This window comes from Scyliorhinus torazame, chromosome 22 (assembly GCF_047496885.1).
Source record: "Scyliorhinus torazame isolate Kashiwa2021f chromosome 22, sScyTor2.1, whole genome shotgun sequence".
In the NCBI taxonomy this organism is placed as follows: Eukaryota; Metazoa; Chordata; class Chondrichthyes; order Carcharhiniformes; family Scyliorhinidae; genus Scyliorhinus; species Scyliorhinus torazame.
In genome coordinates this window covers 40,206,361-40,229,588 of record NC_092728.1, presented here as the reverse complement: position 1 = coordinate 40,229,588, position 23,228 = coordinate 40,206,361, and the positions used below count along the sequence as shown (strand labels likewise).

At 50.9% G+C, this 23,228-nt stretch overlaps 1 protein-coding gene across 1 annotated transcript in view; it reads left to right on the top strand.

Annotated features, from left to right (window-relative positions):
- LOC140399026 (ectonucleoside triphosphate diphosphohydrolase 2-like) overlaps nt 1-23,228 on the top strand; it is a 124,470-nt gene that overhangs the window by 69,492 nt on the left and 31,750 nt on the right. The window contains exons 2-6 of the mRNA XM_072488087.1: nt 9,849-9,966; nt 13,876-14,026; nt 15,677-15,836; nt 16,998-17,228; nt 18,787-19,056. Of these exons, the coding sequence (XP_072344188.1) occupies nt 9,849-9,966; nt 13,876-14,026; nt 15,677-15,836; nt 16,998-17,228; nt 18,787-19,056 (930 nt within the window). The remainder of the gene's footprint in view (nt 1-9,848; nt 9,967-13,875; nt 14,027-15,676; nt 15,837-16,997; nt 17,229-18,786; nt 19,057-23,228) is intronic.

Genomic DNA, 23,228 nt, shown 5'->3' with positions numbered 1-23,228 from the left:
TGATAGAGGGATACAAGGCGATGAGAAGCATGGATAGAGTGGATAGCCAGAGACTTTTCCCCAGGGTGGAAATGGCTGTCACGAGGGGACATAATTTTAAGGTGATTGGAGGAAGGTATAGGGGAGATGTCAGAGGTAGGTTCTTTACACAGAGAGTGGTGGGTGTGTGGAATGCACTGCCAGCAGAGGTGGTGGAGTCAGAGTCATTAGGGACATTTAAGCGACCCTTAGACAGGCACATGGACAGCAGTAAATTGAAGGGGTGTAGGTTAGGTTGATCTTAGATTAGGATAAATGGTCGGCACAACATCATGGGCTGAAGGGCCTGTACTGTGCTGTACTGGTCTATATTCTATGATGGGGGATGGAGGTGTGTTTGTTAGATGCTGGATCTTCTGTTTGATCTTTTCTTTGTTTATCGTTTTTTTTTCTAGGGCAATTGTGTTGGGACTGATTTTTCATTTGAGTATGTGTGTATGAGTGGGGGGGAGGGAACAATAGGTGGGAGAATGTCTGGCGCCATGGACAGGGATCACCAAGCTAGCTGGGCGGGCTAGCTCACAGAAGCGCAATGGGGGGTGAGCAGATGTTATGCTTGTCGAAGGGGTCGGTTTACATTGTGCTGTTATTGGAGAGGGAGGGGGGGAAGATGTTCTGTTGACGAGGGAAGGACTGTTTCTGAGGGACAGAAAGGAGGTCGGGGGCGGAGGCTGCCTGGGGGCGGGCCAGTGGAGGCGTGGGGCGCGGGCTGGAGACTGGCCCAAGAAAGGTGGTGGCGAAGGGGTGGTCGATGAGCCCCCCAACTGATCAACTGGAATGTAAGAGGACTAAATGGGCCGGTGAAGAGGGCACCCACGTTCGCGCATCTGAGGGGACTGAAGGCGGACGTAATAATGCTACAGGAGACGCACCTTAGAGTAGCTGATCACATCAGAGTAAGGAAGGGATTGGTCGGACAGGTTTTTCACTCGGGGCTGGACTCGAAGACGAGAGGGGTCGCGATCCTGATTAATAAGCGAGTGGTGTTTGAGGCGGGAAGAATAGTTGCGGACGTGGGAGGCCGGTACATTATGGTCAGTGGGAAACTGGAGGAGGTGCAGGTGATACTAGTAAATGTGTATGCGCCAAATTGGGATGATGTGGAGTTTATAAAGAGGATGCTGGGGAAGATCCCGGACCTAGATTCGCATAAGTTGGTCATGGGAGGGGACTTCACCACAGTTATTGACCCTGGTTTAGACCGGTCGAGCTCAAAGACGGGCAGGGTTCCAGCAATGGCAAAGGGGCTAAAGGGGTTCATGGAACAGATATGGGATGACCCATGGAGATTTGGGCAGCCGAGAGTGAAGGAGCTTACCTTCTACTCACACGTGCATAAGGTGTACTCCCGGATTGATTTTTTTATTTTGAGCAGGGCTCTACTGACGGGGGTGATGGACACGGGGTATTCGACGATTACAATCTCAGATCATGCCCCGCACTGGGTTGACCTACAGGTTAGCAAGGAGAGTAGCCAGCGCCCGCACTGGAGGCTGGACGTGGGACTTTTAGCGGACGAAGAGGTGTGCGGGCGGCTGAGGAAATGTATTCAGAACTACCTGGACGTCAACAACATGGGTGTAGTTTCAGCAGCGGTGGTCTGGGAGGCATTGAAGGCGGTGGTTAGAGGAGAGCTGATCTCAATACGGGCCCACAGGGAAAAGGTAGACAGAGCAGAGACGGACCGACTGATAGTGCCGGTCGACAGGAGGTATGGGGAGACCCCAGAGACAGGGCTTTTAAGGGAACGACGGAGGCTACAGGCGGAGTTTGGCTTGTTAACTACAGCTGGAGCAGCTGAGGAAGGCGAGGGGTGGTGATCTATGAGCATGGGGAGAAGGCCAGCACAATGCTTGCACAGCAGCTTAGAAAAAGGGAGGCAGCCAGGAAGATAGGGAAAGTAAAAGATGGGGACGGGAGCCTGGTTGGAGACTCAGCAGGGGTGAATAAGGCATTCAAGGAGTTTTACAGTAGGCTGTATGGGTCGGAACCCCCAGCGGGGCCGGAGGAGATCAGGCACTTCTTAGGGGGGCTGAATTTCCTGAAGGCGGACGAAGAAGAGCTGTTGGTAGAAGAGCTGGGGGCCCCGATCGGGTTGGCACAGATAGCGGAGAGTCTGAAGGCCATGCAGTCGGGTAAAGCCCCAGGACCGGACGGGGACCCACTGGAGTTTTATAAAAAGTTCTCTGAGATATTGAGGCCGCTGTTGATGAGGACATTCGATGAGGCAAGGGAGCGTGGGGTGCTTCCCCCGACGATGCCACAGGCCACAATCTCATTGATCCTGAAGCGGGACAAGGACCCGGGGCTGTGTGGGTCCTTATGGCCGATATCCCTATTGAATGTGGACGCCAAACTGCTGGCCAACATCTTGTCCTCTAGGATTGAGGATTGTGTTCCCCACGTTATTGGGGAAGACCATTCTGGGTTTGTTAAGGGAAGGCAGTTGGTGGCCAATGTAAGAAGGTTGTTAAACCTTAAGAAAAAGATAGATACCTTTCTAAAGAATAAAGGGATTCGGGGATATGGTGTTCAGGCCGGAAAGTGGAGCTGAGTCCACAAAGATCAGCCATGATCTCATTGAATGGCGGAGCAGGCTCGAGGGGCCAGATGGCCTACTCCTGCTCCTAGTTCTTATGTTCTAAAATGTGGTCATGATGCCCCCAGAAGGTAGGAAGGTGGAGGTAGTGGTCACAATGGACGCAGCGAAGGCTTTTGATCGGGTAGAATGGGAATATCTGTGGGAGGTACTGGGACGGTTCGGATTGGGGCGGGGCTTTATTGACTGGGTCAGATTGTTGTATCAGGCTCCTGTTGCAGGCGTACGGACGAATAGGACAACATCGGACTATTTTAGGCTGCATCGGGGGACGAGGCAGGAATGCCCCCTCTCCCCACTGTTGTTCACGTTAGCCATAGAGCCGCTGGCAATTGTGCTGAGAGCCTCAAGGGGCTGGCCTGGGGGGGAGTGGAACACAGAGTCTCGCTTACGCAGACAACCTGCTCCAGTGTGATTCGGACCCATTAGTGGGGATGGAAGAAATTATGAGGATTCTGGGGGAATTCGGCCGGTTTTCGGGGTATAAACTAAATATGGGGAAAAGTGAGATGTTTACGATCCAGGCAAGGGGACAGGAGAGGCGACTGGAGGAACTGCCGTTTAGAGTGGTAGGGGGAAGCTTTCGGTACCTAGGCATCCAGGTGGCACGGGAATGGGAACGGCTGCACAAGCTAAATCTGGCCCGACTAGTAGACCAAATGAAGGACGATTTTCGGAGATGGGACGCGCTCCCGTTGTCACTAGCTGGGAGGGTGCAGACAGTGAAAATGACGGTCCTCCCGAGATTCCTGTTTGCGTTTCAGTGTCTCCCATCTTTATTCCGCGGTCCTTTTTTAAACGGGTCAATAAGGTTTTCTATGGGCAGGCAAGACCCCGCGAGTAAAAAAGGGGGTGCTTGAGCGGAGCCGGGGGGAGGGCGGGCTGGCTCTGCCGAACTTCAGTAGTTACTATTGGGCGGCGAACATAGCCATGATCAGGAAGTGGGTGGTGGGGGAGGGTCGGTATGGGAGAATGTGGATGCGGCTTCAGTCAAGGGCACCAGCTTGGGGCGCTGATAACAGTGCCTCGGCCATTTCTGCCGGCACGGTACTCCACCAGCCCATGGTGGTGGCGGCCCTGAGGGTCTGGGGGCAATGGAGGAAGCACATGGGAGCGGAGGGAGCATCGGTGTTGTCTCCAATCTGTAATAATCATCGGTTTGCCCCGGGAAGGATGGATGGAAGGTTTCGGAGATGGCAGAGAGCAGGGATTGAGAGGATGGGGGATATGTTTATAGAGGGGAGCTTTCCTAGCCTGAGGGAGCTGGAGGAGAAATTTGGATTGGCGAGGGGAAACAAATTTAGGTACCTGCAGGTGCGGGATTTCCTACGCAGGCAGGTCTCAACCTTCCTGCGCCTACCTCCAAGGGGGATACAGGACAGGGTAGTTTCTAGAGTGTGGGTGGGAGAAGGGAGGGTCTCTGCTAGAGTGTGGGTGGGAGAAGGGAGGGTCTCTGACATTTACAAGGAACTCATGGAGTCAGAGGAGATGCAGACTGAGGAGCTGAAGCGCAATTGGGAAGAGGAGTTGGGAGGAGAGATAGAGGATGGCCTCTGGGCGGACGCGTTGAGTAGAGTCAACGCGTCCACAACATGTGCCAGGTTCAGCCTGACACAATTCAAGGTTGTTCACCGGGCTCACATGATAGCGGCCCGGATGAGCAGGTTCATTGGGGTAGAAGAGCAAGGTGTGCGGGAGGGCCAGCGAACCGTGTCCACATGTTCTGGACATGCCCAAAGCTGAGGGGATTCTGGCAGGGGTTTGCAGATGTCATGTCCACGGTGTTAAAAACAAGGGTGGCACCGAGTCCAGAGGTGGCGATTTTTGGAGTGTCAGAAGATCCGAGAATCCAGGAGAAGAAAGAGGCAGATGTTCTGGCCTTTGCCTCCCTGGTCGCGCGGAGACGGATATAATTAGCTTGGAGGGTTGGTGCAGACTCAATGGGCCAAATCCCTCTGCACTGTGGGGATTCTATGATTCTATGAAGAGGTTTACAGCATGAAAACAGGCCCTTCAGCCCAACTTGTCCATGCCACCCAGTTTTTACCACTAAGCTCGTCCCAATTGCCCGCATTTGGCCCATAACCCACTTATAATCTTCATAAAACACTGGCTCAGCTTCAGCTGGAGTATTGTGCCCAGTTCTGGCTCCACGTTTTGGGAAGGATGTGTGAAGGCAATAGAGAGAGCGCAGAAAAGATTCATGGGAATATAATATAATAATAGGTTGAGGAACTTCAGTCATGAGGAGAAATTGGAGAAGTTGGGACTTTTTTCCTTGGAGAGAAGAACGCTGTTTGGGCTTTGATAAAGATGATCAAAATCATGAGGCGGCTGGACAGAGTAGATTGGTGGAAGGACCAAATACCACAGATGACATGAGGAAAGGATTTTCCACACAGTGAGTGGTGAGGATCAGGAATTCAGTGCCTGGGAGTGTGGTAGAGGCAGTTTCAATCAATGGTTTGAAAAGGGAATGGGGTCGTTATCTGACTGGAAATGTTTACAGGGCTACACGGGAAGGTAGTGAATAAGTTTGTGGATGACACAAAGATTGGTGGAGTTGCAGATAGCGATGAGGACTGTCAGAGGATACAGCAGGAGATAGATTGGTTGGAGACTTGGGCGGAGAAATGGCAGATGAAATGAATGAAAATGGCTTATTGTCACAAGTAGGCTTCAAATGAAGTTACTGTGAAAAGCCCCTAGTCGCCACATTCCAGCGCCTGTTCTGGGAGGCTGGTACGGGAATTGAACCATGCTGCTGGCCTGCCTTGGTCTGCTTTCAAAGCCAGCGACTTAGCCCTGTGCTAAACAGCCCCTGGAGATGGAATTTAATCCACACGGCCAGTTTATCACAGTGGGCTAAACAGCTGGCTTGTAATGCAGAACAAGGCCAGCAGCGCGGGTTCAATTCCTGTATCGGCCTCCCCGAACAGGTGCCGGAATGTGGAGACTAGGGACTTTTCACAGTAATTTCATTGAAGCTTACTTGTGACGATAAGCGATTATTATTATTAATCCAGAAAATGAGAGCTAATACATTTTGGATGGTCTAATGCAGGTGGGAATTATACAGCAAATGGGACAACCCTGAAGTGTATTGATAGGCAGAGAGATATGGGTGTACAGGACTACAGGTCACTGAAAGTGGCAATGCAGGTGGAGAGGGTCAAGAAGACTGAAGAACAAAGAAAAGTACATCACACGAACAGGCCCTTCGGCCCTTCAAGCCTGCGCCGACCATGCTGCCCATCTAAACTAAAATCTTCTCCACTTCCGGGGTCCGTATCCCTGTATTCCCATCCTATTCATGTATTTGTCAAGATGCCCCTTAAATGGCACTATCGTCCCTGCTTCCACCACCTACTGCAGCAGGGAGTTCCAGGCACCCACTACCCTCTGTGTAAAAAACCTGCTCGTACATCTCCTCTAAACCTTGCCCCTCGCACCTCAAATCTATGCCCCCTAATACTTGACCCCTCTACCCTGGGAAAAAGTCTCTGACTATCCACTCTGTCTTTGCCCCTCATAATTTTGTATACCTCTATCAGGTCTCCCCTCAACCTCCTTCGTTCCAGTGAGAACAAACCAAGTTTATTCAACCTCTCCTCATAGCAAATGCCCTCCATACCAGGCAACATCCTGGTAAATCTCTTTTGCACCCTCTCTAAAGCCTCCACATCCTTCTGGTAGTGTGACGACCAGAATTGAACACTATACTCCAAGTGTGGCCTAACTAAGGTTCTATACAGCTGCAACATGACTTGCTAATTTTTATACTCAATGCCCTGGCCAATGAAGGCAAGCATGCCGTATGCCTTCTTGACTACCTTCTCCACCTGTGTTGCCCCTTTCAGTGACCTGTGGACCTGTACACCAAGATCTCTCTGACTGTCAATACTCTTGAGGGTTCTACCATTCACTGTATAATCCCAACCTGTATTAGACCTTCCAAATGCATTACCTCACATTTGTCCGGACCAAACTCCATCTGCCATCTCGCCGCCCAAGTCTCCAAACGATCTAAATCCTGCTGTATCCTCTGACAGTCCTCATCGCTATCCGCAATTCCACCAACCTTTGTGTCGTCTGCAAACTTACTAATCAGACCAGTTCCATTTTCCTCCAAATCATTTATATATACTACGAACAGCAAAGGTCCCAGCACTGATCCCTGCAGAACACCACTAGTCACAGCCCTCCAATCAGAAAAACGCCCTTCCATTGCTACTCTCTGCCTTCTATGACCTAGCCAGTTCTGTATCCATCTTGCCAGCTCACCTCTGATCCCGTGTGACTTCACCTTTTGTACCAGACTGCCATGAGAGACCTCGTCAAAGGCCATACTGAAGTCCATATAGACAACATCCACTGCCCTACCTGCATCAATCATCTTAGTGACCTCCTCGAAAAACTCTTATCAAGTTAGTGAGACACGACTTCCCCTTCACAAAACCGTGCTGCCTCTCACTAATACAACCACTTGCTTCCAAATGGGAGTAGATCCTGCAACTGGCCGTAGTTCCCTGGTTTATCCTTGCTACCCTTCTTAAACAAAGGAACAACATTGGCTATTCTCCAGTCCTCCGGGACATCCCCTGAAGACAGTGAGGATCCAAAGATTTCTGTCAATGCCTCAGCAATTTCCTCTCCAGCCTCCTTCAGTATTCTGGGGTAGATCCCATCAGTCCCTGGGGACCTATCCATCTTAATCTTTTTCAATGGCATAGGTTTAAGCATGCTTGCCTTCATCAGTTTGGACATTGAGTATAAACATTTGCAAGTCATGCTGCAGCTGTACAGAACCTTAGTTAGGCCACACTTTGATATATCGTGTTCAATTCTGATCGCCGCACTATCAGAAGGATGTGGATGCTTTGGAGTGGGTACAGAAGAGGTTTACCAGGATGTTGCCTGGTTTCGAGGGTATTAGCTATGAGGAGAGGTTGGATAAACTCGGATTGTTTTCACTGGAACGACAGAGGTTGAGGTGCGATCTGATGGAGGTTTACAAAATTATGAGTTGCATGGACAGGGTGGAAAAATCAATTTCTGTGGGAAATAGGTTTAAGGTGCGAGGGGAAAAGTTGAGAGGAGGTGTGCGAGGCAGGTTTTTTTACATAGAGGGTGGTGAGTTCCTGGAACGTGCTGCCAGGGGAGGTGGTGAAAGCAGATACGATAGCGACGTTTAAGAGGCATCTTGACAAATCCATGAATACGATGGGAATAGAGGAATTTGGACCCCGGAAGTGCAGAAAGTTTTAGCTTAGACAGGCATTATGATTGACGCAGGCTTGGAGGGCTGAAGGGCCGGTTCCTGTGCTATACTGTTCTTTGTTCTTTCAGTTCTTTGTGGAGGAGTGATACTGGCTGGGTAACTCTTGCAGAGCCGGTACAGACATAATGGACCAAATGGCCTCTGTCCAACTGTGCTATAGCCATTCTAAACTTCATGGGCGCGAACTTCCCAAAAGGGAACAAATTTCCGAGCGAGCACGTTCAACAACGTGTTTCCTGGCGCTCATTTTTTTACAACGGGGAGCTTCTGCTCGCCGGAACTGCCATTGTAGCGAGAGATCTTCGAGGCCCGCAAAAAAAAAAACCCTGACCTCCCCCCAGCCCGAACGCATCACAGGAGTGTCACCTGCACCCCCCCCCCCCCCACACCGACAGTGGGCAACCCCGGCCCAATTGCACGTGCACAAAAAATGCCACCTTGGCAGTGCCACCAAGGCAGTGCCAGGATGGCACCCAGGTGGCACAGCCACAATGCCAGCCATGGCTGGCACTTCCAGGGTACCCAGTTGGCAGAAGTGCCAGGGCACCACCCTACCCAAAGGGCATAGAGCTGGGCCTCCGATCCCCTTGGTGGCCCCACGGGTGCCGTTCCGTCTGGTCCCAAATTGTGCTAAAACAGCGCTCGGCCAAGGTCCCCGAGGCAACGGGATTGAATCCCAAAGCCTCAGGTACCTCGGAATCTGCACATTAGAGTAAGGCTTACTGCCTCGCTCGCTCCAATATGCCGATTTACACGTTATCACCTCTATTGTGGGCAGGATTCTCCTTGCAACATCTCACGAGATTGCGTTGAATCTCGGGAGGCGTTGCAAACCGGGTGGATCCCGGGAGCAGGGTCTCTTGGCTTTCACCGGCTACGTTGCCCCACAGTGAGATGCTTTTCTGGCACAGTGTGGCTGAGAGATCGCTCCCTGTGAAAACAGTCAGAGCTATAGCGAACCATGACTGTCTGAGATCAGACCCAGCACTCAATGAACATGGAGGCCTTCAGTAAAATCTTCAACATAGCCATCTCAATCTCAGAACCAGATAATAAAAAATTGCATTTAGGTTGCATACTTCACATCCTCAGGAAAAAACAGCTTTCAAGCCAATTCATTACCCTGTGAAGTATAATTGTTTCTGTAGTCACAAATTTGAAATCGACCCAAACAGCAATGTTTTAATGAGCAGGGATTCTGGCTGTTTTGTGATGTGGATTGAGGGATAAACATTGGACAGGATACTGGGATGAAAGCCTTCAGCCCTTCCTCAAACTAGTGCATTGGAACTTTGTCCAGACACTTGAGTCAGCAGATTGGGCCTTGGTTTAACGTCATGTCTGAAAGAGCTCACCTCTAACTGTGCAGCACTCGCTCAGCACTGCAGTAACAGCCTGGACTTTATCTTCATGTTCCTTGTTATGGGGTTTGAAGCTGAGAGTGTTACAGTCGGAATTATAGAATTTACAATGAAGAAGGAGGCCATTTGGCCCATCGAGTCTGCACCGGCCCTTGGAAAGAGCTCCCTACCTTAGCCCACACCACCACCCCCATCCCCGCAACCCAGTTAGTCCACCTAACCTTTTCTTGGACACTAACGGCAATTTAGCATGGCCAATCCATCTAACCTGCACATGTTTGGACTGTGGGGGGAAACCGGAGCACCCGGAGGAAACCCACACCGACACGGGGAGAACGTGCAGACTCCGCACAGACAGTGACCCAAGCCGGGAATCGAACCTGGGACCCTGGAGCTGTGAAGCAACAGTGCTAACCACTATGCTACCGTGCTGCCTAAGACACTAAACAGCAGTGTATCATTTATCCAATCCAGTTATATGGATGTTTTATTTATGAACTGTGCTCTTCCTAAACTTGTACATCACAAAGATATTCTGAAACATGTTCCTCGTTTTCTATTCTGACAGTATGGCATTGTCATTGATGCTGGTTCCTCTCGTACCACCCTGTACGTTTACAAATGGCCAGCTGGCAAAGAGAATGACACAGGCATCGTGAGTGAGCAGATCAAATGTGACGTGGAAGGTGAGGATACTCTGTACCTAACTCCGTTTTGTACCTGCCCTGGGAGTGTTTGATGGGGACAGTGTAGAGGGAGTTTTACTCTGTATCTAACCCCATGTTGTAACTGTCCTGGGAGCGTTTGATAGGGACCGTGTAGAGGGAGTTTTACTCTGTATCTAACCCCGTGCTGTACCTGTCCTGGGAGTGTTTGATTGGGACAGTGTAGAGGGTGCTTTATTCTGTACCTAACCCCGTGCTGTACCTGTCCTGGGAGTGTTAAATGGGGGCAGTGTTGAGGAAAATTTACTCTGTATATAACCCCGTGCTATCTGTCCAGAGAGTGCATGATGGGGACAGTGTAGAAGGAGCTTTACTCTGTATCTAACCCCTGTGCTGTATCTGTCCTGAGAGTGTTTGATGGCGTCAATGTAGAGGGAACTTTAGTCTGTTTCATCTTGTTGTGTGGCACTACCACTGTGCTAAATGGGACAGACTTCGAACAGATCTAGCAACTCAAGACTGGACATCCATGAGGAATGAATGGAGCAACAGCAGAATTGTACTCAACCACAATCTGCAACCTCAAGGCACGGTATATCATCCACTGTACCCTTACCACCAAGCCAGGGGATCAACCCTGGTTCGATGAAGAGTACAGGAGAGCATGTCAGGAGCAACATCAGACATACCAAAAATGAGGTGTCAATCTGGTGAAGCTACAACACAGGACTACTTGTGTGCCAAACACCATAAGCAGCAAGTAATAGACAGAGATAAGCAATTTCACAACAAAAGCATCAAATCTTTGATTCTGAAGGGGCTGGTTTAGCACACTGGGCTAAATCGCTGGCTTTTAAAGCAGACCGAGGCAGGCCAGCAGTACAGTTCAATTCCTGTACCATCCTCCCCAAACAGTCGCTGGAATGTGGCGACTAGGGGCTTTTCACAGTAACTTCATTTGAAGCCGACTTGTGACAATAAGCGAATTTCATTTCATTTCTGCACTGTAAATTCAATGATAATCTCTGATTAATCGAGGACAAAGGTTCGGCACAACATCGTGGGCCGAAGGGCCTGTTCTGTGCTGTATTTTCTATGTTCTATGTTCATCTAAGCTTTGCAGTCCTGCCACATCCAGCCGTGAATGGTGGTGAACTATTAAACAACTCACTGGAGGAGGAGGCTTTATAAATATCCCCATCCTCAATGATGTAGGAACCCAGCACATACGTGCAAAAGGCAAAGCTGACGCATTCGCAACAATCTTCAGCCAGAAGTGCCAAGTTGATGATTCATCTCGGTCTCCTCTAGAGGTCCCCCGCATCACAGATGTCAGTCTTAAGCCAATGCGATTCACTTCATGTGATATCAAGAAATAGCTGAAGACACTGGATCCTGCAAAGGCTATGGGCCCTGACAATATTCAGGCAATAGTACTGAAGACTTGTGCTCCAGAACTTGCCACACACTGGCCAAGCTGTACTAGTACAGCTACATCACTGGCATCTACCCTGGAATGTGGAAAACTGCCCAGGTGTGTCCTGCACACAAGAAACAGGACAAATCCAATCCAGCCAATTACCTCCCTATTAGTCTATTCTCCATCATCAGCTAAGTGATGGAAGGAGTCATCAACAGTGTTATCAAGCAGCACTTACTCGGCAATAACCTGCTCACGGACGCTCAGTTTGGGTTCCGCCAGGGTCACTCAGTTTGGGTTCCGCCAGGGTCACTCAGCTCCTTACTTCATTACAGCCTTGGTTCAAACACGGACAAAAGAGCTGAATGCCAGAGGTGAGGTGAGAGTGACTGCCCTTGACATCAAGGTAGCATTTGACTGAGTAAGGCATCAAGGAGCCCTAGCTAAACTGGAGTCAACGGGAATCAGGGGGAAAACTCTCCACTGGTTGGAGTCATACCTGGCACAAAGGAAGATGGTTGTGGTGGTTGGAGGTCAATCACCTCAGCTTCAGGACATCACTGCAGGAATTCCTCGATAGTGTCCTAGGCCCAACCATTTAGCTGCTTCATCAATGACCTCCCTTCCATCATAAGGTCAGAAGTGGGGATGTTCACAGATGACTGCACAATGTTCAGCACCATTCGCAGCTACAACATTGGCATCTATCGTCAAATACTGAAGCAGTCCATGCCCAAATGCAGCAAGACCTGGACAATATCCAGGTTTGGGCTGACAAGTGGCAAGTTACATTCGCACAACACAAGTGCCAGGCAATGACCATCTCGTACAAGAGAGGATCTAACCATCGCCCCTTGACATTGAATGAAATTACCATTGCAGAATCAAGATTGTTACCATTGATCAGAAACTGATCTGGACTAGCCATATTAATACTGTGGCTACCAGGGCAGGTCAAAGACTAGGAATTCTATGGCGAGTAACTCACCACCTGACAACCCCCCCCCCCCCGTTCCCCCGTCCCCCGTCCCCTGTCCCAAAAGGCTGTCCACCATCTACAAGGCACATGTCAGGAGTGCAATAGAATACTCTCCACTCGCCTGGATGTGTAGAGCTCCAATAACAAAGCTCAACACCATCCAGGACAAAGCAGCCACTTGATTGCTCCCCCTTGTACAAACATTCAAACCCTCCAACACCAATGCACAGTAGCAGCCGTGTGTACCATCTACAAGATGCACTGCAGGAACTCACCAAGGCTCCTTAAGCAGCATCTTCCAAACCCACGACAACTACCATCTAGAAGAACAAGAAGAGCAGATACCTGAGATCTCTACCACCTGGACGTCCCCTTCCAAGTCACTCACCACACAGGCTTGGAAATATATGTCCGTTCCTTCACTGTGGCTGGGGAAAAATCCTGGAAGTCCCTCCCTAACAGCACTGTGGGTGTAGGGGTTCAGGGGCTGCAGCGGTTCAAGAAGGCAACTCACCACTACCTTCTGAAGGGCAACTAGGGATGGGCAATAAATGCTGGCTGGCTTAGCCAGTGACACCCGCATCCCGTAAATGAATAAAAAAGACACCCTATGCTATGTCTGTTTGATGCGGATAGTGTAGAGAGAGCTTTATTCTAACTCCATGTTGCACCTATCCTGGGAGTGTTTTGTGGGACAGTGCAGAGAGAGCTTTACTAAGTATCTAACTTCGTGCTTACCTGTCCTGGGAGTATTTGATGGGGACAGTGTAGAGGGAGTTTTACTCTGTATCTAACCCCGTGCTATACCTGTCCTGGGAGTGTTTGATGGGACAGTGTAGAGGGGACTTGACTCTGTATCTAACCCCGTGCTGTACCTGTCCTGGGAGTGTTTGATGGGGACAGTGTAGAGGGAGTTTTACTCTGTATCTAACCCCGTGCTTACCTGTCCTGGGAGTATTTGATGGGGACAGTGTAGAGGGGACTTTACTCTGTATCTAACCCCGTGCTGTACCTGTCCTGGGAGTGTTTGATGGGGACAGTGTAGAGGGAGTTTTACTCTGTATCTAACCCCGTGCTTACCTGTCCTGGGAGTATTTGATAGGGACAGTGTAGAGGGGACTTTACTCTGTATCTAAGCCTCTGCTGTACCTGTCTTGGGAGTGTGTTGACTTGAGGCGTTCTTGCTTTCTTTGGGCTATTATTAATTCATCTGATATTCGAAACAATGTGAGGCATTGGATTTATTTCTGGCGCTGACTGAGTTAGTCTGAGCTTGGGTGGGTCAAATAAATTGGGTTCTCTGCCCTCCTGTGATGAGGAGGGGAAAATCTTCCTGGATCAAAATGTCTTGGGAAGTAATCCCAAATGGGATAGTCTGTGACCTGTAACAGTTGGATTTTTGGCACATCAGTGGAGGGAAAACTTGCTTTCTTTGTCTGATGGTTGGACTGAGGGAGGAGGTTAAAAAGTTGTCACACTTCAGGACAGTAATTCCAAATGTACTGACGCCGTGTTCAATGTCAATGTGTAGGTCCTGGAATCTCAAGTTACGCTGAAAATCTGCCAGGAGCTGGGAAGAGTCTGAAACGCTGCCTTGATCAAGCTGTGAAAACTGTTCCCTCAAAGAGACATGCTGAGACCCCCCTCTACCTCGGCGCTACGGCTGGGATGCGCTTGCTGAAGTAGGTAACACCTCTGTGCTCTCCACCAATCATCAAAGACCCTTACACTTTTTCAACCAATCACCAGTTATCATACACAGTCTCAACCAATCACCCGCTGACTGTACATGCTCTCCATCAATTATGATGTGGAGATGCCGGCGTTGGACTGGGGTGAGCACAGTAAGACGTCTTACAACACCAGGTTAAAGTCCAGAAAGGTTTGTTTCAAATCACTAGCTTTCGGAGCACAGCTTCCTCTGGTGAATGAAGAGGTGGGTTCCAGAAACATATATACAGACAAAGTTAATGATGCAAGACGATACTTTGAATGAGAGGCTTTGCAGGTAATTAAGTCTTTACAGATCCAGGTGGAGCAGGTTAAAGAGGTGTGAATTGTCTCAAGCCAGGACAGTTGGTAGGATTTCGCAAGCCCAGGCCAGATGATGGGGGGTGAATGTAATGAGACATGAATTCAAGGTCCTGGTTGAGGCCATACCCGTGTGCGGAACTTGGCTGTAAGTTTCTGCTCCGTGATTCTGCGTTGTCGCGTGTCCTGAAGGCCGCCTTGGAGAACGCTTACCCGAAGATCAATGGCTAATTGCCCTTGACCACTGAAGTGTTCCCAATTGGAAGGGAACATTCCTGCCTGGCAATTGTCGTGCGATATCCGTTCATTCGTTGTCACAACGTCTGCATGGTCTCGCCCATGTACCACGCTTCGGGACATCCTTTCCTGCAGCGTATGAGGTAGACAATGTTGGCCGAGTCGCACGAGTATGTACAGCGTACCTGGTGGGTGGTGTTTTTACGTGTAATAGTGGTATCCATGTCGATGATCTGGCACGTCTTGCAGAGATTGCTATGGCAGGGTTGTGTGGTGTCACGGATCGACAGTTCCAACACGCCACAGCAAAAAACCGCTCCGACCTCCTCAGAAGACAAACACGGGACACAACCGACAGAGAGCCCTTCGTGTCCAGTACTCCCCCGGAGTGGAGAAACTACAACATCTTCTTTGCAGCCTTCAATCCGTCATCGATGAAGACGAACATCTTGCCAAGGTCCTCTCCACATCCCCAGTACGTGCCTTCAAATAACTGCGCAACCTCAAACAGACCATTGTTTACAGCAAACTACCCAGCCTTCAGAACAGCGACCACGACACCACATAACTGTGCCACGGCAATCTCTGCAAGACGTGCCAGATCATCGACATGGATACCACCATTACACGTGAGAACACTGCCCTCCAGGTACACGGCCGTACGTCACAAGAATGTTGGCCAAATAATAATGAAACCTCCAGGAATGTATTTAATCACAGTTGGCAGCCCTATGTTTAATACGGGGGTGTGGGTGGGTGGGTGGTAGGTCTCCAACCTACTGAGCAGGTCAGTTTACACTCATAACACTCCCTCATGGGTCAGAAAATAAGAGTCAAGCAGGAGGCTGAGGGGGGCCCTTGAGGTCAAATCTCTTTGGGGGGGGGGGGGGGGGCGTAGACAGTATGCTGTCCATGCCCCCCCCCCTCCCAGTTCTTGCCGTGATACTAATCTGGTCAGTTATTAAATTTGTTGACATTAGCCCGCCAGCCCCAATGATCTCAGAGTTACTGGGACAGTCCTGCCACACAATGTGACCATACCCATTATCTCTGTTTCTCTGCAGTCAAACGGATTCTAAGGCTTCCAAAGGGGTCCTCGCTTCCATTTCTGCCACCCTGAAATCCTACAAGTTCAACTACCAAGGAGCAAAGATCCTGACAGGAAACGAGGAAGGGGTTTTCGGATGGGTTACAGCCAACTACCTGCAGGAGAACTTCATAAAAGTAAAAACAGTTGTCTTTTTTCAGTCTGGAGGAAGGTTTATACGGGGATTCCGCAGGGATCAGGGTTGGGACCCCTGCTCTTCCTGATACATATCAATGAAGAGGGTGGACAGGTGGGATTGGGGAATATGGGAAAAGGGTTGGTAGGTGGGATTGGGGAATACAGGGAGAAGGTGGGTAGGTGGGATTGGGGGATACGGTTAAAGGATGGGTAGGTAAGATTGGGGGGTTGGGGAGAGGGTGGTTAGGTAGGATTGGGGGATGGGGAGAGGGTGGGTAGGTGGGATTGGGGAATGGGGAGAGGATGGGTAGGTGGGATTGGGGAATGGGGAGAGGGTGGGTAGGTGGGATTGGGAATGTGGAGAGGGTAGGTAGGTGGGATTGGGGATGGAGAGGGTGGGCAGGTGGGATTGGGGATGGAGAGGGTGGGTAGGTGGGATTGGGGGAGTGGAGAGGGTGGGTGGGTGGGTTGGGGGATGGGGAGAGGGTGGGTAGCTGGCATTGGGGGATGGGGAGAGGGTGGGTAGCTGGCATTGAGGGATGGGGAGAGGGTGGGAAGGTGGGATTGGGAATGTGGAGAGGGTGGGTCGGTGAGATTGGGGATGGGGAGAGGGTGGGTAGGTGGGATTGGGGATGGGAAGAGGGTGGGTATGTGAGATTGGGAATGGGAGAGGGTGGGTAGGTGGGATTGGGGATGGGGAGAGGGTGGGTAGGTGGGATTGGGGGATGGGGAGAGGGTGGGTAGGTGGGATTGGGAATGTGGAGAGGGTGGGTAGGTGGGATTGGGGATGGGGAGAGGGTGGGTCAGTGAGATTGGGGATGGGGAGAGGGTGGGTAGTTGGCATTGGGGGATGGGGAGAGGGTGGGTAGGTGGGATTGGGAATGTGGAGAGGGTGGGTAGGTGGGATTGGGAATGGGGAGAGGGTGGGTAGGTGAGATTGGGAATGGGAGAGGGTGGTTATGATCCAGAGATTATTTCACTGTCTTTAACAGATTTTTCCTATTCCTGCAAATTCTATCATCCACTTTCACTTCGATTTAGAGATGAGACATTGAAGGGTTTCAGAATTTGGTCCACATATAACAGTGTCAGCACTTTTCTTCCCTTTCTCAGATTGAGTAACAGAAACACCTCATCAATCACATTCCTTTCCTTTACAGTACGGATTGATTGGACAGTGGATTAATCCTGTGAAAAACACGGTGGGGGCCATGGACCTGGGAGGAGCCTCCACTCAGATCACCTTCGTACCCACGACTGAGAAGGCAGAAGATCATGAAAATGAAGTCAATCTACGTCTATATGGACAGGACTACAAAGTATACACTCACAGCTACCTCTGTTATGGAAGAGACCAGGTCATGAAGAGAGTGTTCTCAAAAATTATATCTGTAAGAGACTATACTTTCCGTTAAAGAATTTCATACAACTTGTAGGTGTGGTTAGGGGATACGGGGAGAGCGCAGATAGGTGGGATTGAGGGATACGGGGAGAGGGTGGGTAGGTGGGATTGAGGGATACAGGGAGAGAGTGGGTAGGTGGGATTCAGGGATATGGGAAGGGTCGCTATGTGGGATTGAGGGATACGGGAAGAAAATGGGTAGGTGGGATTGAGGGATACAGGGAGAGGGTGGGTAGGAGGGATTGGGGCATCTGCGGAGGAATGAGTACGTGGGATTGAGGGGTGGGGACGGGGAGAGGGTGGGTAGGTGGGATTGAGGGATACAGGAGAGAGTGGGTAGGCAGGATTGGGGCATCTGCGGAGGAATGAGTACGTGGGATTGAGGGGTGGGGACGGGGAGAGGGTGGGTAGGTGGGATTGAGAGATATGGGGAGGGTGGGTACGTGGGATTGAGGGATACTGGGAGAAGATGGATAGGTGGGATTGAGGGATATGGGGAGAGCGTGGGTAGGTGGGGTTGAGGGATATGGGGAGAGGGTAGCTCAGTGGGATTGAGGGATATGGGGAGAGAGTGGGTCGGTGAGATTGAGGGATACTGAGAGAAAGTTGGTGGGTGGGATTGTGTATATGAAGAGAGGATGGGTGGGTAGGATTGAGGGAAACAGGGAAAGAGTGGGTAGGTGGGAATGAGGAATACAGGAAAAAGGGTAGGTAGGTGGATTGAGGACATGGGGAGAGGGTGGGTAGGTGGGATTGAGGGATACGGGAGAGGGTCGGAAGTCAGGATTGGGGCATCTGGGGAAGGATGAGTAGGTGGGATTGAGGGATGGGGACGGGGTGGGTCGCTGGGATTGAGGAATATGGGAGAGGGTTGCTATATGGGATTGAGGGATACAGGGAGAGGGTGGCTATGCGGGATTGAGGGATAGGGGAGTGTGGTTAGATGGAATTGATGGATACCAGGAGAGAGTGGGTAGATGGTGATGCACGACCAATGACCACTAAAACGAGGTTGTAGTCCAACTGAAGGCTTTAAGAAGCTAAATGTTTCCCCCAGCAGCTCAGGTACAGAATGAGGGCTGCTGGGACGGCACGGGTTCTTATATCCCGCCTATCAGGGCAGAGCTATTATACATTCTAGCCAATAGCAAGCATACAGGTTCTACCAATGGTACTGCAGCCTCTCAGGTACCGTAATACCTATAATACCACAGATGGGATTGAGGGATATGGGGAGAAGGTGGATAGGGGGGATTGGGGGATATGGGGAGGGTGGTTAGATGGAATTGGGGGATACGGGGAGGGTTGGGTAGGTGGGATTGGGGAACAAGGGGATGGATGGATAGGTGGGATTGGGGGCCATGGGGAGGGCAGGTAGGTGGGATTGAGGGATGGGGAGAGGGTGGGTTGGTGAAATTGGAGGATATGGGGAGAGGTGGGTAGGTGGGATTGAGGGATGGGGACGAGGGTGTGTCGCTGGTATTGATGGAGCTGGGTTGTCCAGTGGAAAGGTTAATTACTTGCCAGTCCTTTTGCTTCTCCTTCAGGCCGCAGGTTACAAGAGCGACATTATCAACCCCTGCATGCCACAAGGCTACAACATCAGTTATCCTCAGGAATTTATATTCAGTAGTTGGTGCACTGCTAATGAAAGTGGTCCAAGTTACTCACCCGAGCAAACCGTAACCTTCAAAGGCTCTTCAAACTCCACCAAGTGTTATGAAATTGTCAGCTCCATCTTCGACTTTGATACTTGTAACTACAGCAGCTGTGCTTTCGACGATGTCCATCAACCCGAGGTCACAGGCGACTTTCTGGTAATTTTATATCACTTTACATCAGTTCACATGAGCAGGCTCTTCAGCCCATCCAGTCCATGTTGGTGTTCCACTCTAGCCTCCTCCCATCTTTTCACATCTAAATCCACCACCATAACCCTCATTCTCTTCTCCCTCAGACACTTGTCTTGTTTCCCCTCAAATATATCAACACTGTTCACTTCAACCACTCCCTGTGATGGTGAGTTCCACATTCTCACCACTCTTTGAGTAAAGAATGTCTTCTGAATTCCTGACTGGATTTCTCGGGGACTGTCTTATATTGACGGTCTCTAGTTCTGCTCTTCCCCACAAGAGGAAACATTCTCTCTCTATCCACTCCACTAAAACCTTTCAGAATTTTAAACACCTCGATTCAGCCACACCTCAGCCTTCCGTTTTCTATTGAGAAGAGACCTCATCTTCTCAATCCTTTCCTGGTGCATATGCCAGTTCCATTCCAATTCTCTTTCTGCACCTAGGGGTGCACTAAGGCAGACTTTTGTCTGTTTCCCCATCTGGTAATTCCTAGAAGAGGTCACTAGTCTGTCTCCAGAGGCTTATAGCTTGATGGGCATTCTCTGCGCATCAAGCTTGGCTGCCCAGGAGTCTCTCCCACTCTACCACCAGCCATTGGCGTCTTTGGAAGGATTTGTAGGTTGACACTCACAACCTGTCTGCGTTATGAACATACCTTCCTTGGCCCCACTGCGTATTCGGCAGCACGGTGGCACGGTGGTTAGCACTGCTGCCTCACAGCGCCAGGGACCCGGGCTAAATTCTAGCCTTGGGTGACTGTGTGGAGTTTGCACTTTCTCCCCGTGAGTGTGTGGGTTTCCTTCCTCAGTCCAAAGGTGTGCCGGTTAGGTGGACTGGCCATGATCAATTGCCCCGTAGTGTCCATACGATGTGCAGGTTAGATGGGGTTACAGGGTTGCGGAGATAGGACGGGGCAGTGGGCCTAGGTAGTGTGCTCTTTCAGGGGGTCAGTGCAGACTCGATGGGCTGAATGGTCTTCTTCTGTACTGGCGGAATTCTAGGATTTTACGCACACATTTCTGGTATCGTCCTTGTAGATTATTCCTGCCCCCTCTGCAGTGCCTCCATATCCTTTCTCCAATTAAGTGTTCAGAAGTGCACAGTTCTCAAAGTATGGGTTTATCAATGCTCAAAGCAGGTTTAGAATAATTTACCTCCTTTTAAGAATGTGGTGAACCACGTATTGCTACTATATATATATATTTACCATTATTCGTCCTACTGTTATCCACCACTGTATATATGTTCACTGTTCTTATTCACTGCTACTTACTGTTGTTGTATTAATGCTTCTGTTGGCTCCGCCTGTGGCTCTGCCCCTCGGGGGAGGTATATAATTGTCAGACCTGTGGCCAGGTCTCAGTGCGGGAGCATTAGCAGGCAGGCATACTTCTTAGCTTATTAAAACCACTGTTCTCTTCTACAACTCGACTCTTGTGAATTGATGGTCCATCAATTTAATAAGCTAAGATATCACAATGGACACCGCTCTTAAGCCTAACCGACTTGAACTCGATCCGTAGGCAGCTGAAGCCACTGCAATCTGTGAGCATTGGCTAAGTTGTTTCGAGGCCTACCTCGACTCTTCGACCGACGACATCTCCGGTGCTCACAAGCTGCGTCTCCTCAATGCTCGGGTGAGCCACAAAATTTTCCTATTCATCAGAGACGTGGCCTCGTACGAAGAGGCGGTTGCACTGTTGAAAGGACAGTTCGTGAGGCCGGTGAATGAGGTGTTCGCTCGACATCTTCTTACCACGCAGCGTCAGCGCCCGGGTGAATCGCTGGCAGAATTCCTGCGTGACCTGAGGATACTCGCCAGGAATTGTAATTGCCAGGCAGTTATGGCAGTGCAACACACGGAACTCATGATCCGGGACAACTATGTGGCCGGAGTCCGGTCCAGTTATATCCGACAACGCCTGCTCGACCTCAAGGACACAGTACAGCTATCTACCACGTTAGAGGTAGCATTCCAGAGTTTGGATGCCTTCACGCCTGACCACGCGGTATCCTCGTGGACGTCGGAGGCACGGCCATCACCCGACCCTAGCGTGTCCCATACCTGTGCCACGTGGCTGCTCACCAACTCCGGTGGGCCATTCTGCTACTTCTGCGGCCAGGGCCAAAACCCCAGGCAGCGTTGTCCAGCTCAGAACGCGACCCGCAACGAGTGCGGTAAGAAGGGGCATTTTGCCAAAGTTTGCCTAGCCCGACCTAAAGTTCCCAAATCGAAAGACTGCCAGGCCCGACCTGAAGCTCACAGATCCCGCAGTGTGGCTTCGTGCCTGCCGCTACCGCCCCCTTCTGATGCGTCACCTACCTTGTGCAGTCCGTGGGGGCCGGCATTTTGTCCGCCATCTTTAACGTGCCCGCCACGTGCGACCCGTGGGGGCCGCCATCTTGCCCGCCATCTTCGACACCGCCCGTCACGTGCGACTCATGGAGGCCGCCATTTTGGGACCACCCCGCTACCGCCGGCTGGACCAGTCATCCGCAGCTCGGCTCTGTTACACTCGACCAGTCCCGGCCCCATCACCTCAAGAATTCTATGATGGCCGTCCGGGTCAATGGGCATGAGACGTCCTGCCTCTTCGACTCCGGGAGCACATATAGCTTTGTCCATCCGGATACAGTAAGGCGCTGCTCCCTCCTGATTTTCCCTGTGTCCCAAACAATCTCCCTTTCTTCCGGATCACATTCCGTGCAGATCCGGGGGTACTGTGTCGCAGATCTTGTGATACAGGGCGTCGAGTACGCCAACTTTAAATTTTACGTCCTCCCCCATCTCAACGTTCCCCTCTTATTAGGACTGGATTTCCAGTGTAACCTCTGAAGCCTGACCCTGACGTTCGGTGGACCCTGCCCCCTCTCACCGTCTGTAGCCTCGCGACCCTTAAGGTCACCCCGCCCTCGCTCTTTGCGAACCTCACCCCCGACTGTAATCCCGTCGCCACCAGGAGCAGACGATACAGAGCTCAGGACAAGGCCTTTATCAGGTCGGAGGTCCAGTGACTCTTCCGGGAAGGGATCATTGAGGCCAGTAACAGCCCCTGGAGAGCCCAAGTGGTGGTCGTCAGGACCGGGGAGAAGAACCGGATGGTCTTCGACTACAGTCAGACGATCAACCGGTACACGCAACGCGATGCGTACCCTCTTCCCCGCATATCTGACATGGTCAACCAGATTACGCACTACCGAGTCTTCTCCACGGTAGACTTGAAGTCCGCGTACCACCAGCTCCCTATCCGCCCGGAGGACCGCCACTACACTGCCTTCGAGGCAGACGGCCACCTCTACCACTTCCTCAGGGTCCCCTTCGGCGTCACCAATGGGGTCTCGGTCTTACAACGAACGATGGAACGAATGGTTGACCAATACGCGCTGCGGGCCACGTTCCCATATTTGGATAATGTCACCATCTGCGGCCATGATCAGCAGGACCACGACGTTAACCTTAAGAAATTCCTCCACACCGCCCAACTCCTTAATTTGACCTATAACAAGAAGAAATGCGTTTTTCGCACAACCCGACTAGCCATCCTTGGCTATGTCGTGGAAAACGGAGTCTTAGGGCCCTACCCCGACCGCATGCGCCCCCTCCTGCAACTTCCCCTCCCCCACTGCCCCAAGACCCTGAAGAGATGCCTGGGGTTCTTTTCCTTTTACGCCCAGTGCGTCCCCAATTATGCGGACAAGGCCCGCCCACTTATCAAATCCACCATTTTTCCCATGACGGCTGAGGCCCGCCTGGCCTTCAACCGCATCAAGAGAGACATTGCCAAGGCCATGATGCACGCTGTGGATGAGTCCATTCCATTCCAGGTAGAGAGCGATGCGTTGGACTTTGCCCTGGCCGCTACCCTCAACCAGGCGGGAAGACCCGTGGCTTTCTTTTCCTGTACCCCCCATGCCTCCGAGATTCGACACTCCTCTGTCGAGAAGGAAGCTCAAGCCATTGTGGAAGCTGTGCGACATTGGAAGCATTACCTGGCCGGCAGGAGATTCACTCTCCTCACTGACCAACGGTCGGTTGCCAGCATGTTCAATAACACACAATGGGGCAAGATCAAGAACGACAAGATCTTGAGGTGGAGGATCGAACTCTCCACCTATAACTACGATATCTTGTA